Source organism: Cebus imitator, unplaced genomic scaffold (assembly GCF_001604975.1).
Source record: "Cebus imitator isolate Cc_AM_T3 unplaced genomic scaffold, Cebus_imitator-1.0 Scaffold0, whole genome shotgun sequence".
Taxonomy (NCBI): domain Eukaryota; kingdom Metazoa; phylum Chordata; class Mammalia; order Primates; family Cebidae; genus Cebus; species Cebus imitator.
Window position 1 is genome coordinate 851,601 of NW_016107315.1, and position 14,226 is coordinate 865,826.

At 41.0% G+C, this 14,226-nt stretch overlaps 1 protein-coding gene across 1 annotated transcript in view; it reads left to right on the forward strand.

Annotated features, from left to right (window-relative positions):
- Positions 1-14,226, forward strand: part of DCP1A (decapping mRNA 1A) — a 49,825-nt gene that overhangs the window by 21,294 nt on the left and 14,305 nt on the right. Inside the window, exons 4-5 of the mRNA XM_017523850.2 lie at positions 6,079-6,145; positions 12,280-12,418. Coding sequence (XP_017379339.1) covers positions 6,079-6,145; positions 12,280-12,418 — 206 coding nt within the window. The remainder of the gene's footprint in view (positions 1-6,078; positions 6,146-12,279; positions 12,419-14,226) is intronic.

The following is a 14,226-nucleotide window of genomic DNA, read 5'->3' on the forward strand; positions in this document are numbered from 1 at the left end:
TGGGATTACAGGCACGTGCCACCATGCCCAGCTAATTTTTTGTATTTTTAGTAGAGACGGGGTTTCACCATGTTGACCAGGATGGTCTCGATCTCTTGACCTCATGATCCACCCGCCTCAGCCTCCCAAAGTGCTGGAATTACAGGCGTGAGCCACCACGCCTGGCCCATTTTTCACATTTTCAAAAGAAAGGAGCCTTCGTTTGAAAAGCAAATGAAACATTTAATTTTTGATATTCTTACTTGCATCTTGATATTTTTTGTGGAACTACAACCTAAAGGCAATGAAATGTCCTATCACACCTCCTTTTTTCTTTTTTTTAATTAAAAAAATTTTTTTAACTGGGTGTGTTGGCTCATGCCTATAATCCCAGCCCTTTGGGAGGCCAAGGCAGGTGGATCACCTGAGATCAGGAGTTCAAGACCAGCCTGACCAACATGGTGAAACCCTGTCACTACTAAATACAAAAAATTGCTGAGCATGGTGGCATATGCCTGTAATCCAGGCTATTTGGGAGGCTGAGGCGGCAGAATCACTTAAACCCAGGAGATGGAGTTTGCAGTGAGCCAAGATTGTGCCATTGCACTCCAGCCTGGAAAATTTTTTTTTTTAATAAACAAGATCCCACTATGTTGCCCAGGCTGGTCTTGAACTCCTGGGCTCAAGTTAGCCTCCTGCCTCAGCCTCCCAAAATGTTAGAATTAGAGATGTGAGCCAGCACACCCAGCCAACCTATGCAACATGACTGACTTAGGATAGCTGTTAGTGGTCACAATGTATAGAAGGTATCTATTAACTAAATAGTTTCATTCATCTTGAGAAAGGCCATTTGTAAAACAGTGTGCCATCATTTGCCATAGCAAAGCAATACTGTTTTGCCAAAAGCCTAAATTCTCTGTGGCATAGTCAGGGAAATTTATTTCAGCAAGTGAATTGTTGGCAGAATGTATTGGGCGTTAGAGTATAGGTTCTTTTGAGGGAAGAATGCTTAGCTTCGGTTTGCAGAGGAGGTACTCTGCAGTTTTAGCTATCTGGTGAACTTGTCTGTCTTTCCTCATGAGTGACAATGACAGGCTCTGTGGCAACTCCCTGGGCTTTCTTGCCAGTTGCACGCACTGACCGTTTGATATGTTGGCAGACAGAGCTGATTCTTGGATGCGTGTCTGAACCTCTACAGGTCTGCTTTTGGCAGAATCGAGTGTGACTCTTATCCCTTACCCATTAAGCTATCAATATGGCTTCCTTATCTTTATTTCTTTTGCAAACATGCCTTTGAAAGTGTTTGGCTCTTCTTTTTAGGCAGTTTATTTGATAATACACAAAAGCAGAGGCATGTGTCTTATTTCTAAATTACATTGTACTTCTTCAAAGGACAAGGGGGCATCTTAAATGAAGGTTTTTCAAAATAAGTTGACAGCTTTGATGGACTTATTTTGATTATTGATAAGGAGTTCTTTTCTAAGAGTTCGATTTAGAAGCCCCTGTGAAAACACAATTACCTCTGTTTAGCATAGGAAAAATAGTGTGTGCCTCTCTGAGCCTGATGTGTTGTATATCATAAACTTAACTTTTCTTTTGAAATTGAGTCTCATTCTGTCACCCAGGCTAGAGTGCAGTGGTGCAATCTTGACTCACTGCAACCTCTACCTTCTGGGTTCAAGCGATTCTTCTGCCTCAGCTTCCGGAGTAGCTAGGGTTACAGATGTGCATCACCACACCCAGCTAATTTCTGTATTTTTGGTGGAGTCAGGGTTTCACCATGTTGGCCAAGCTGGTCTCAAACTCCTGACCTCAGGTGATCCACTTGCCTCAGCCTCCCAAAGTGCTGGGTTTACAGGCATGAACCACCGTGCCCAGCTGCATATCATAAACTTTTCTTATCACTGTGAATTGTTTTGATGTGTCCAGATTTATATAGCTTACTGAAGGAAAACAAATTTTTGTATTTGGACTTTGGTGTTTGGGGTGTTCATTAGCCAAGCTTGGAAGATGCATATTTCAAGAAAGGTGGTCATGTGTAATTGCCATATATGGAGTCTTTTTAAAGCCCTGATCTGATTTACTGTAGTTGGAGCAAGCCTTAGCTTCGAAGAGCATAATCAGGACCCTGCAGTAGATAATGCTTAATAATTATCTCTCTAACAAGGCTGATTCTGTGCTCCTTCCATTGAGATATTAAAGCTGAGTGAATTTGTCTTACCGTCATGTAAAACATTCCAAAATTATTTGTTATTTATTGGATTTTGATTCTGTTTGGAGCACTCAGAGTGCTTTGAAATTCTGTGAACAAAAGAGGCACTGTGAAAATGGATTCCAAACATGGAAAACTCTTCCTAGCTGGTTGAAGACTCAAGAGACTGGCGAGCCTGAACTTCTTCAGGTAGTGCAGCCACCTGCTGGACACGTGGCCAGACACAGGTTCCAAAGATTTAGGGCAATTTTAGTATAATCAGAGGTTTTTCCCTGCCAGAGAAGCCCTTTGTAAACAGGGTAGGAAAAAAAATCTCGTCCATTGATCTTCATTAAAATGAAGCCACTCACTTGCTCTGCATGGTTTTCTAAATTGGTATATACTGGTAATATCTTTATAGAATTCAAATAATAGTTTTAAAAATGATTTTTTGATTTATTTAAAGTCTCTTTTGCTAGCACTTCTATTTCCTATATTCTATGGCACCCTCTTAGTGTGCATTTTAACTTAATTATGTGTAGACTTTCTTTTATGTGTCGCTTTAATCATTGAGCATAACTGAAGCTCACTAACTTTTTGTTCCTATAAAAAACTGCAATGTTATTTCAATGCAATGAGATTTGAAGGTTTTTTTTTTTAATAGAGACGGGGTTTCACCATGTTGACCAGGCTGGTCTTGAACTCCCGACCTTGTGATCCGCCCACCTTGGCTTCCCAAAGTGCTGAGATTACAGGTGTGAGCCACCGCACCCGGCCTCAGTGCAATGAGATTTCAGCAACAAAAATATAGTAACAAGATAACTGGCCTAGGAGTGAGAAGATCCAAGTTTGTTTTCTGGGGTTTTTTTTTTTTTTGGTTTGGTGTGGTTTGGTTTGTTTTTTTGTTTTGTTTTTTGTTTGCTTGTTTGTTTTGAGGTGGAATTTTGTTCATCCAGGCTGGAGTACAGTGGTGTGATCTCAGCTCACTGCAACCTCTGCCTCCCAGGTTCAAGCAATTCTCCTGTCTCAGCTTCTTGAGCAGCTGGGACTAAAGGCATGCACCACCATGCCCGGCTAATTTTCTATTTTTAGTAGAGATGGGGTTTCACCGTGTTGGCCAGGCTGGTCTCAAACTCCTGACCTCAGAGACTGGTGAGCCCAGACTTTCTTCAGGTAGTGCAGCCACCTCGGCCTCCTAAAATGCTAGGATTTCAGGCGTGAGCCACCATGCCCGGCCTGACCCAAGTTATACTTATAGTTCTGAGACTGATTTTTTTTTCTCTCATTTGTTAATAAGTTACTTAGTCTCTCTGTTAACCCCTATTCCGATCCATAAAAATGCAAAATGAGACTCCCAGTTAAACCAAGTAGCATAGACTTGTCTCTCCCTGCTACTTACAACTATAAAACCTGGAAATGACACAAGAGACAATCTGGAGAACTCTAAAAGGTAAAAAGAGGAAGATCTGGTCAGGAACCCAGAACTGGCAGAACAGCAGCAGCAAAGTGTCTTATAAACCCCCACTGAGCATAAGAAGTGGGCCTGGGCCTGGAGTTCTTGACCTTTAACCTAGCAGCAACAGAAGGTGGCCCGGGTAGGCTTATTCATCTCCTAAGCTGAACAAGAGTCCTGCCAGCAATACTAGGCCCGCCCAGCAAAACTGGCAAGGATTGGAAGCCCTGCTAATAATAATTGGCCACCAGGGGACTTCTGTGTCTCCCTTTCATGAAGGCAGTGGAGCAGAAATAGCAAAGAAGACCTCATTACAGCCGGCTTGGAATGAATAGCAGTCTTCTATGACTTCTGTGGTTTCACTTCTATAATGTAATATTCTTGAAATTATAACATTGTAGAAACAGGGAACAGATTCTTATTTGCCAAGAGTCAAGGACAGGGGAGGGGCCAGAGCAGTGTGGATGTGGGCTGTAAAAGGGCACCAGGGATCCTAGTGGCCATGGAAATTTCTGTATCTTGACTGATTTCAGTATCCTGGCTGTGATAGTATACCATAATTTTGTAAAATCTTACCGTTGGCAGAAACAATTTATAGGGCACCAAGATCTTTCTGTTCTTTACAATTGCATGTGAAGGTACAATTATTTCAAAATAAAAAGTTTTAATGGTTTCTTTAAAAAATGCATAATGGTAATGGTACCTGCCTTTTCGGTGCCAGAGAATCATTGTAAGTTTGTTTTTTTGTTGTTGTTGTTTGTTTGTTTGTTTGTTTCTTTGTTTTTTTGAGACAGAGTCTCACTCTGTTGTCCAGGCTGGAGTGCAGTGGTATGCTCATGGCTCACTGCAACCTCCGCCTCCTGGATTCAAGCAATTCTCCTGCCTCAGCCTCCTGAGTAGCTGGGATTACAGGTGCCACCACCACACCCAGCTAATTTTTGTATTTTTAGTAGAGACAGGATTTTAGGGCCGGGCGCGGTGGCTCAAGCCTGTAATCCCAGCACTTTGGGAGGCCGAGGCGGGTGGATCACGAGGTCAAGAGATCGAGACCATCCTGGTCAACATGGTGAAACCCCGTCTCTACTAAAAGTACAAAAAATTAGCTGGGCATGGTGGCGCGTGCCTGTAATCCCAGCTACTCAGGAGGCTGAGGCAGGAGAATTGCCTAAACCCAGGAGGCGGAGGTTGCGGTGAGCCGAGATCACGCCATTGCACTCCAGCCTGGGTAACATGAGTGAAACTCCGTCTCAAAAAAAAAAAAAAAAAAAAAAAAAAGGTAGAGACAGGATTTCACCATGTTGGCCAGGCTGGTCTTGAACTCCTGACCTCAGGTGATCCGCCCACTTCCCAAAGTGCTGGGATTACAGGCATGAGCCACCACGCCCAGACTCATTGTAAGCATTTAAGAAGGTACAAGCTGTGCCAAGCTGAGAGTGTCATCATATGGGTACACATGGTAGCTATTGGTCTTATCCATCCATGTGTCTGTTTCAGCTTGTATGTTTAGTATTTCTTTCTATTCTACCTTATCCAAAAAGCATTTACAGTATTTTATATATTGCCATCTTTAATAAAGTTTATTTATCTTGCAGCAAAATTTTTTAGGGCTTTCTTTGAACTGATCACCATATTGGGAATAAAAAGAACGGGATAAGAAGTGCAATAGACTGAACTCAGTCTGTTTCACATGTAAACAAGTCAGTCATAGGATGAATAGAGAACTGGCATTGAAAGCTTTGTATTGTAAAACATTTATATATAAATATATATATATATATATATATATATTTTTTTTTTTAAGTTAGAGTTTCACTCTGTTGCCCAGGCTGGAGTACAGTGGCATGATCTCAGCTCACTACAGCCTCTGCCTCCCAGGCTCAAGCAGTTCTCCTGCCCCAGCCTCCTGAGTAGCTGGGATTACAGGCGCACTACCACACCTGGCTAATTTTTGCATTTTTAGTAGAGATGGGGTTTTACCATGTTGGCCAGGCTGGTCTTGAACTCATGTTCTCAAGTGATCCGCCTGCCTCACCTTCCAAAGTGCTGGGATTACAGGTGTGAGCCACCGCACCTGGCAACAATTTTAATAACAATTTAGAATGCATCTTACAATCAATATAATTGAGTCTTAGTTTAATTGGCAGCCTTTTTCTTGAAAGCTTGATAGTACATAAATAATGGTTGCATCTTACACTTAGTAACATCTTAGGTTCACTGAGATCTGGTGATAATGTCTAAAACTATTTTGTGCAGTTTTTATCTGAATGTTTTACCTGTTCTGATTTTATTAAACAGAATTTGGGGAGGAGATGTTTGTTTCCTTTAGCTAGACTATTAACAATTTGAGGGTCTGATGGTATATTGAGTGACATTCTATGGTGATAATATATTATTAACATACACCCAAATGTTGAAACCTTATTTCCTCTTATCTTTTTTCCTTTTGTTTTTCAAGTGTCGATATACAGTATCTGGTTTTATGACAAGAATGACTGTCACCGCATAGCAAAACTCATGGCTAAGTAAGTATATTACTGCATAAATTTCACTGATGATATGTAAGAAATGAAAAATAATCCCCTCCCAGTTCTTTTTATTCCTGAAGTTTACTAACTCATGTATTTCTCCAATTTCTTTTATTACTAAAGTCTACTAACTCATATATTTCTCCAATTTCTTTTTATGCCGAAAACTTGGAAAAGGCAGAAAAGCTTTAAAATATATCTAATTATTATCTTACTACTCCCAGTGTACATTTCAGTTTCCTTCTACTCTTTTTCTTTATGTGTATATTAAGTAGATATGTGTGATTGTTTTTTACAAAAATAGGATCATACTGTATATACTGCTTTTCATGTCAACAGCATTTTTCCAGGGCATTAAATTTTTCTCTGTAGTATTTATGACAGCTGCCTTGTATCCAGCTCTATAGACAGATCATGATTTAACCAGAATCTTGCTGTTGGACCTGTAGGTTAGGGCTGCCAGACTGCCTGGCTCCAGAGGATATCTGCATCAGGTGTACAGCCTGACCACATACAGTGGCTCTGATTTAGGTTCTGTCCAAATTTCCATTGTAACAAGTGGTACTGTATGTGATAGCCTGATAGAGAACTCACACACACATCTGTATTTAATTCTTTTAAGTGAACTTGTTTTTGACACAGACTCTAGGCTTAGCAGGCCCCAATCCACTCATGGTTTGTGTTCCGGAAGATTTTTTTGTGACTCAGAACCTTGAAATTTGGAAAATTATCTTCCTTGAATTAATGTTCTAAAGGGCAGTTCGTTGTCCTCTCTCAGGCTAGTCTGTGGAAGCCAACCGTTATGTGACCTATCTATATTTCTGGACTGCCAGTCTGGATTCTGGAAGTTCATGACATGAGGCTGCAGGGGGCCTGAGGGACTACAGAACTCTTGGCCAAATGCTATAATAGGTAGATGGTGTGTTCTGGTGCACTTCTGCTTTTTTTCAGTTTTTGCCTGACTCTTCTTAGAAATGTGGACCTGTCTCCCCACTCCGCCATCCCCATCTTTGAAATCAGAATTCCGTTTCCTCTCTTGCAGTTTTTAATCTACATGTGTAAAATAAAATAATCTTAAACTTTTTAATAGTCTAATCTTATTTTCTTTTTATTTTATTTTACTTTTTTTTTTTTTTTTTTTTTTTTNTTAGACAGAGTCTCGCTCTGTCACCAAGGCTGGAGCTCAGTGGGGCAGTCACAGCTCAGTGCAGCCTCAAACTCTTGGGCTCAAGTGATCGTCCCATCTCAGCCTCCCGAGTAGCTGGGACTACAGGCATGCACCACCATCAGCTAATTTTTTAGGGGGTTGGGTAGAGACAGGGCCTCGCTATGTTGCCTAAACTGGTTTTGAAGTCCTAGGCTCAATCGAGTCTTCTACCTTGGCCTCCCAAAGTGCTGGGATTATAGGTGTGAGCCACTGTGCCATGCCAACAGCCTGATTTTAAATGAAATATAAATAATTATAAATAAGTAATTAACCCAAATCTCAGTTCAGGGTATATTTACATTGTAAAAGAAGGCAGATGTGGCTAAGGCAGGTTACGATCCAGGACTACTAACGTGTCCTGATGGGAAATTATCAGCCCCCTGCTTTGTTGTCTATTCTGGCTGTGAGCTTGCCGGGCAGGCTCATCTTTATTACTTGTGTGCACCCTGAGGACATGGTTCTATGAGCTTGTAGTCACCGTACTTGAAAAAATATTGACACCCTAGAACCACACTTTGTTTTTAGAACACTTTTTCTCTTGAAAAAAATAAAACTATTTTTCTTTTTAAAATTTATTTATTTATTTATTTTATTGAGATGGGATGTCACTGTATTGCCAAGGCTAGTCTCAAACTCCTGGGCTTAAGGGTTCCTTCTGCCTCTGCCTCTCAAGTAATTGGGACTATAGGCACAAGCCACCATTACCCAGCTAAAACTATTTTTCAACAAAGCCATTTATTTGATGATCACTTGTTTTAGCTTTGAAAGTGACAGAAAAGGCAGCTTACTTCTGGTTACTTAGAAGACACAGGGTTATGGATTCATGGTTATCCAGAAATCCAGAATTTTTTCTAAACTTTGGAATGTATTAATATATAAACACTTTCTCCTGCAGAATGAGGGCATTTGGATCCTGAGTGAAACGATCTGGCTCTTTTAGCTCTAACTACTATTGAAAGAAAACCATTTATCTGTCAGGGCAAGCGTCACCCCTAATGCAAGACTTCAAATGGCAAATGAAGCTGAAGACTGAAGGCCTATCTAAAAATATTTTATTGAACCCAAAAATAGGATGAGGAGTAGAAATGGGAAGCTGGAAGGGAAAAGAAGAGCACTGGGTCTTCTTTCACCAGAAATGCCCAAAAGAGGGACAATTGCTTAAATTTTCAGCTTGTTTGACTAGAAGCAGGTATGGTATTAAAACTGATTAGAGCCTGGGCACAGTGGCTGATGCCTGTAGTCTCAGCACTTTGGGAGGTCAAGGCTGGGAGGGTTGCTTGAGGCCAGGAGTTCCAAGACCAACTTGGCCTGACATAGCAAGACCCACCTCTGTTTAAGAAAAAAAAAGAGAAGAAAAGAAAGTGATTAGAGAGGCCAGGCACAGTGGTGTGTACCTGTCATCCCAACTATAATACTTGTGTGGCTCAGATGGGCAGATCCCATGGGCCCCAGGAGTTCAAGATCAACCTGGGCAACATAGTGAGATCCCATCTCAAAAAAAAAAAAAAAGATTAGAGAATACCCTGGTGAAACTGTTGATAGTGAGTTTTGTTTTTTCTATCAGCATAGTATTAGAAGTCCTGGAGATAGTGAGTTTTAAGTGTCTGGCCTATTTATGGTTAAAGAGAATACTGTATGTTACCGTAATTTTGTGATAAATGCCTTTCAGGTCACCAGAACTAAAAAAGACTATCTGTCTTTGTTCTAAATCTGCCTGCATATGCCTGTTTGCTACATATTTTTTGTTTGTTTGTTTGCTACATGTTTGAGAATACCACCTCTATTAACCAAAAATACTAATACAATTCTTGTTAGCATGTTGTGCATTTAAATAAATGTGTCTATCAGTGCCCATTCTTTTAAATACAATTCTTCCCATCACTATTTTGACAGCCACAATATAATAAAGATTCTCCAAGTAAAAAACTGATTTACTCCAAACAATGTTTATAAAAACTAGAAGCTATGTAGGAAAATAAGTGAGCGTCTAGACCTATATTATCTAAATTTGGATATTCTCTGGTCAGCGGTGGCAGAGTTGAAAACTCACTAAACTTGGAAAATGTTGACTCTCCTAAAGAGGAAATCTAGTCACCAGAAACTCTTTGTAACAAGAAAAAGTTGTTTGAATGTTTGGCCACACAGACTATGTAAACTTTGGAGAACTCATGGAAGTAAGCTTTATTCCTGATCTTACAGACATCTTAGGGGCATGTTTGGGTGTTTGAAAGGAAAGGAGAATGGCATGGTTGCTATTCATAATAAGTTTGGATTTGAAGAGACCTTAGAGTCTAAGCCTCATTCATGTGAGAGTCCCTTCCATGCCTCCCCTGACAGCTTCTGCTTTCAGCAGTGGTGAGCTTTATAAAATTACCTGTTCTGGCTCAGCACAGTGGTTCATGCCTGCAACCCCGGCACTTAGGGAGGCCAAGGTGGTTGGATCACTTGAGGTCAGGAGTTCAAGACCAGCCTGGTCAACATGGGGAAACACTGTCTCTACTAAAATACAGAAATTAGCCAGGCGTCGTGGCACACACCTGTAATCCCAGCTACTAGGGAGGCTGAGGCACAAGCATCCCGAGCCCAGGAGGTGGAGATTGCACTGAGCCAAGATAGCACCACTGCGCTCTAGCCTAGGTAACACAGTGAGGCCCTGTCTCAAAAAAAAAGAAAGAAATATTATTCTCTTAAACCAAAATAATCATAGAATCACTAGTCTGGGTTAGGGAAGAGTTAAATACCAGCATGGCCAAGTCAGGCAACATGTCAGGAGGAAGGTAGAAAACAGGCTGTGTGACAGAGTCCTTTATGAAGATGGATTCAGGCTGATGTGGCCTATATCTGAACATTAAATAAAGAATTTATATTTGGTTTGATTCTCATATCCCATACTAATCTTTCAGTCTATCATGAAGCTCATCATTCTACATTTGTTTTAGAACTAATAGTCTTATTAAGTGCTATAAGAATCTAGATAGAGTAACTACATATTACCTTAAAGCCACATTTCCCAAACAGGAATTCTGCCTCAGAGTAAAACTCTATAGTCAAATAAAATTTGAGAAAATATGTAGTCCTGCCATTCTTGGAGAATCGCAGTAGATTTTAGCATTCTTAAAAACTCAGCTGGCCAGGTGTGGTAGCTCATGTCTATAATCCTGGCACTTTTGGAGAATGAGGTGGGAGGATTGCTTGGGGCCAGGAGTTTGAGATTAACCTGAGCAACATGGTGGAACCTTGTCTGTACAATTAAATAAGTGAAACAAACAAAACTCAATGGGTGGGTTGCAGTAGTTCATTCTAATCCCAGTATTTTGGGAGGCTGAGGCAGGAGGATCACTTGAGGCTAGGAGTTTTGAGACCAGCCTGGGCAACATATCAAATCCCATCTCTACAAAAACAATAATAAAACTCAGGGATTCTGTTTTTTCTTTTTTCTTAAGTCTGTTTAATATTGTTTAACATTGTATTTTTAAATAAAAAAGCAGTCTCTCTTCACCTCGTCACTACACTCTAATGAGAGCTCCTGTGCAGGCTGGGTTTTTTGTTTTTTTAAAACAGAATTTCACTGTGTTGCCCAGAATGGTCTCAAACTCCTGGGTTCAAGTGATCTTCCTGCCTCAGCCTTGCAGAGTGCTAGGATCATAGGCATAAGCACTGTGCCTGGCCTGAATGAATCTTAAAAAATAAATAAATAAATAGTTGCCTTATTAAAATTTATTGTTCAAGCTTGAAAGCTTTAAGAAAAATACAGGAAATGATAAAATATGCATGTACTTACCACCTACTTCTCAGTTCCTAACATTTTGCTGTAATTGCTTCAGATCCTTCTGTATAAGAGAGAAGGGGGTGTTCTTAAAAACCAGAAGCCCGCCGGGCATGGTGGCTCAAGCCTGTAATCCCAGCACTTTGGGAGGCCGAGGCGGGTGGATCACGAGGTCAAGAGATCGAGACCATCCTTGTCAACATGGTGAAACCCCGTCTCTACTAAAAATACAAAAAATTAGCTGGGCATGGTGGTGCATGCCTGTAATCCCAGCTACTCAGGAGGCTGAGGCAGGAGAATTGCCTGACCCCAGGAGGCGGAGGTTGTGGTGAGCCGAGATCGTGCCATTGCACTCCAGCCTGGGTAACAAGAGCGAAACTCCGTCCCAAAAAAAAAAAAAAAAAAAAAAAAACCAGAAGCCCACTTAGTGATTTTTTTTTTTGAGTCAAGGTCTCACTCTGTCACCCAGGCTGGAGTGCAGTGGCGTGATCTCAACTCACTGCAGCCTCTACCTCCTAGACTCAAACGATCCTCCCACGTTAGCCTCCCAAATAGCTGGGACTATAGGCACATAACACTAAACCCAGCTAATTTTTGGGTTTTGTCAAGTCACCCAGGCTCAGTTAGTGGTTTGTAAAAGGGAGAATAAGGGAAACCTTTTATTTGCTTATAGTGTTATTAACTTTTAAGGTTTCACCAAGACCTCTACTTTTAGGAAATGACTTTGTCCTTACTAGCCCAGTGTCAATCCAGACTTTCCACAGAGGATTTGTTCAACTATGCAGCCTTCCTTGTGTCTTGGTGGCATTGTCCATTTTCAAATTTACTTTACCAGTTAGTTTGACTGATTTTGAAATACTTCTAGGGAAAAAGGGTGATACTTAGTGAAGTTTTTAATGTACCTCCACCAACTCTAGGAAGGAATTCTGTATTTTTGTCCTTCTGAAGGGTAAATATTGGCACTGTTGTTAATGAGACAGTGAAATGGTAAGTCATGTATTCCTGGAATGAGGTAACTGAGGTTCTGTGTTATATATTGCAAGAATAATGTCATCATGTGACACTTTTAGTATATCCTTGGAAGATTAACACCAAAAGAAATCTTGGGTCAGATTTTGTTTCAAGAGGCCTTTCTAAAACCTAGTTCTTCTCCTCTAGTGTGGTAGAAGAGGAGACACGGCGATCACAGCAAGCTGCTCGGGATAAACAGAGTCCCAGCCAGGCCAATGGCTGCAGCGACCACAGGCCCATCGACATCCTGGAGATGCTGAGCAGAGCCAAGGATGAGTATGAGAGGGTGAGGCTCTCTGGGTGCTTGGGTGCTGACCAGGGAAGACCAGAAGGGGAGGAGGAAGTGTGCAGGAGACCCTTTTACTAGGGAAGCTGACCTCCAGGGCCAGCAGAAATGTAAGTTCAAAAAGAGCATGTTAGCATGCTGTAGTCGGTCCCAGCTACTTAGGAGCCTGAGGCAGGAAGATCACTTGAGCCCAGGAGTTGCAGGCTGCAGTGAGCTATGATTGTGCCACTGCACTCCAGTCTGGGCAACAAAAGAGACCTTGTCTCTTTATTTAATTTTTATTTTTTTCAAACAGGTATGTCTTACAATTTTAAACCTAAAACGTAAGGAAAGAACTCTGCTTACCCCAGAGTACTTGTTTTTAGCAGGAAAACTTACAGTGCTTTTTTCTATTCTTGTAAGATTGCTGTGGGAGAAGACGGTCTTGGAGTGCAAAAGTTAGCCCACAGCAGCTAGTTCTGGAAAAGCTTTGTGCCTCTTTTTTACCACTGCAGGCTCTGTTAGGATCCTCAGTTGTCTTAGGAATTTGTATAGCCTTGAAAAGTATTCTGAAAGCTTGTACCACATGGTACTAAAAGCTACACTCATGGTCTGTAATTGGTGGTGGATGCACAGCCTTCATTAAGCTTCATTTGGGATTTTACCCACATGAGAGGTTTTTCTGAAATTGACTGTTTTCTTTCTCTTCTGTTTTGCATTTTAGTTTATAAGTTAGCTGATAAAATTTTCTCCCAAAAGTTGAATAAAATGGTAATTGTGGTACATTAGTTAATTTATTTAACGCATGCTTATGAACCGTCCACTATGTGCAAGCAGTGGGCATTTCGTGTTATGAAACTGTCCTGAATTTTTACTTGGCAACTCAAAGCCCCCATGCTTCATTGGAGTGAGACAAGCTCTCTACTGCTGAACTTTGTTTTAGCAGAATTATTCTGTCTCCTTACTCTTCATTAAATATTGAGTTAAGTGCTTTCCTTTCATGCCTCTTTCATCCTCTCCTCACCAGAACTTCAAGGAGCAAAATGTGAAAAAAGCAGTGTCTGAAAGACCATTTCCCATACAGTTCTACTGTAATACTAGCTACTAAGATATTAATCAATGATCCTGAAAAAAGCTTCAAATTGGCAAAACAAGTTAAGGCACTGTTGCTAGCATGACTATTCCTGTATAATAAGCATTTTCTTCACAAGAAAGATATTGCACTTCTATAATATCTTTTAATCAACTTTCTTATTTTTTTTCCATGTAAAGAAAGCTACTTGAAACCACACTTGGCCCATTCTGAGTTGCTTCTAGCCATAGGATATAATCCTGGATTTTGGTCAGGGGGGTACGGGTGGTTGTTTGTTTAGTTTTAGTTTAATTGCAAAAAAGTTTTTTAAAGCCCAGGGTATTTTTGTTCTTAAAAAATAGAGACCATACACAGTGACTCACGCCTGTAATTCCAGTACTTCGGGAAGCCGAGGCGGGAGGATTGCTTGAATCCAGGAGTTTGAGACCACCCTGGGCAACATAGCAAGACCCTGTCCCTACCCCAAAACAAAAAAATATTTTTTTAATTAGCCAGGCATGGTGCCACACCTGTAGGCCCAGCTACTCCCGAGGCTGAGCTGGGAAGATCTCTTGAGCCCAGCAGTTTGAGGCCGCAGTGAGCATAATATTGGAAGAATGAATGCTCCCAGCCAGGCACGGTAGCTCATGCCTGTAATCTCAGCACTTTGGGAAGCCAAGGAGGACGGATCATGAGGTCAGGAGTTCCAGACCAGCCTGGCCAACATGGTGAAACCCCATCTCTACTAAAATTTAAA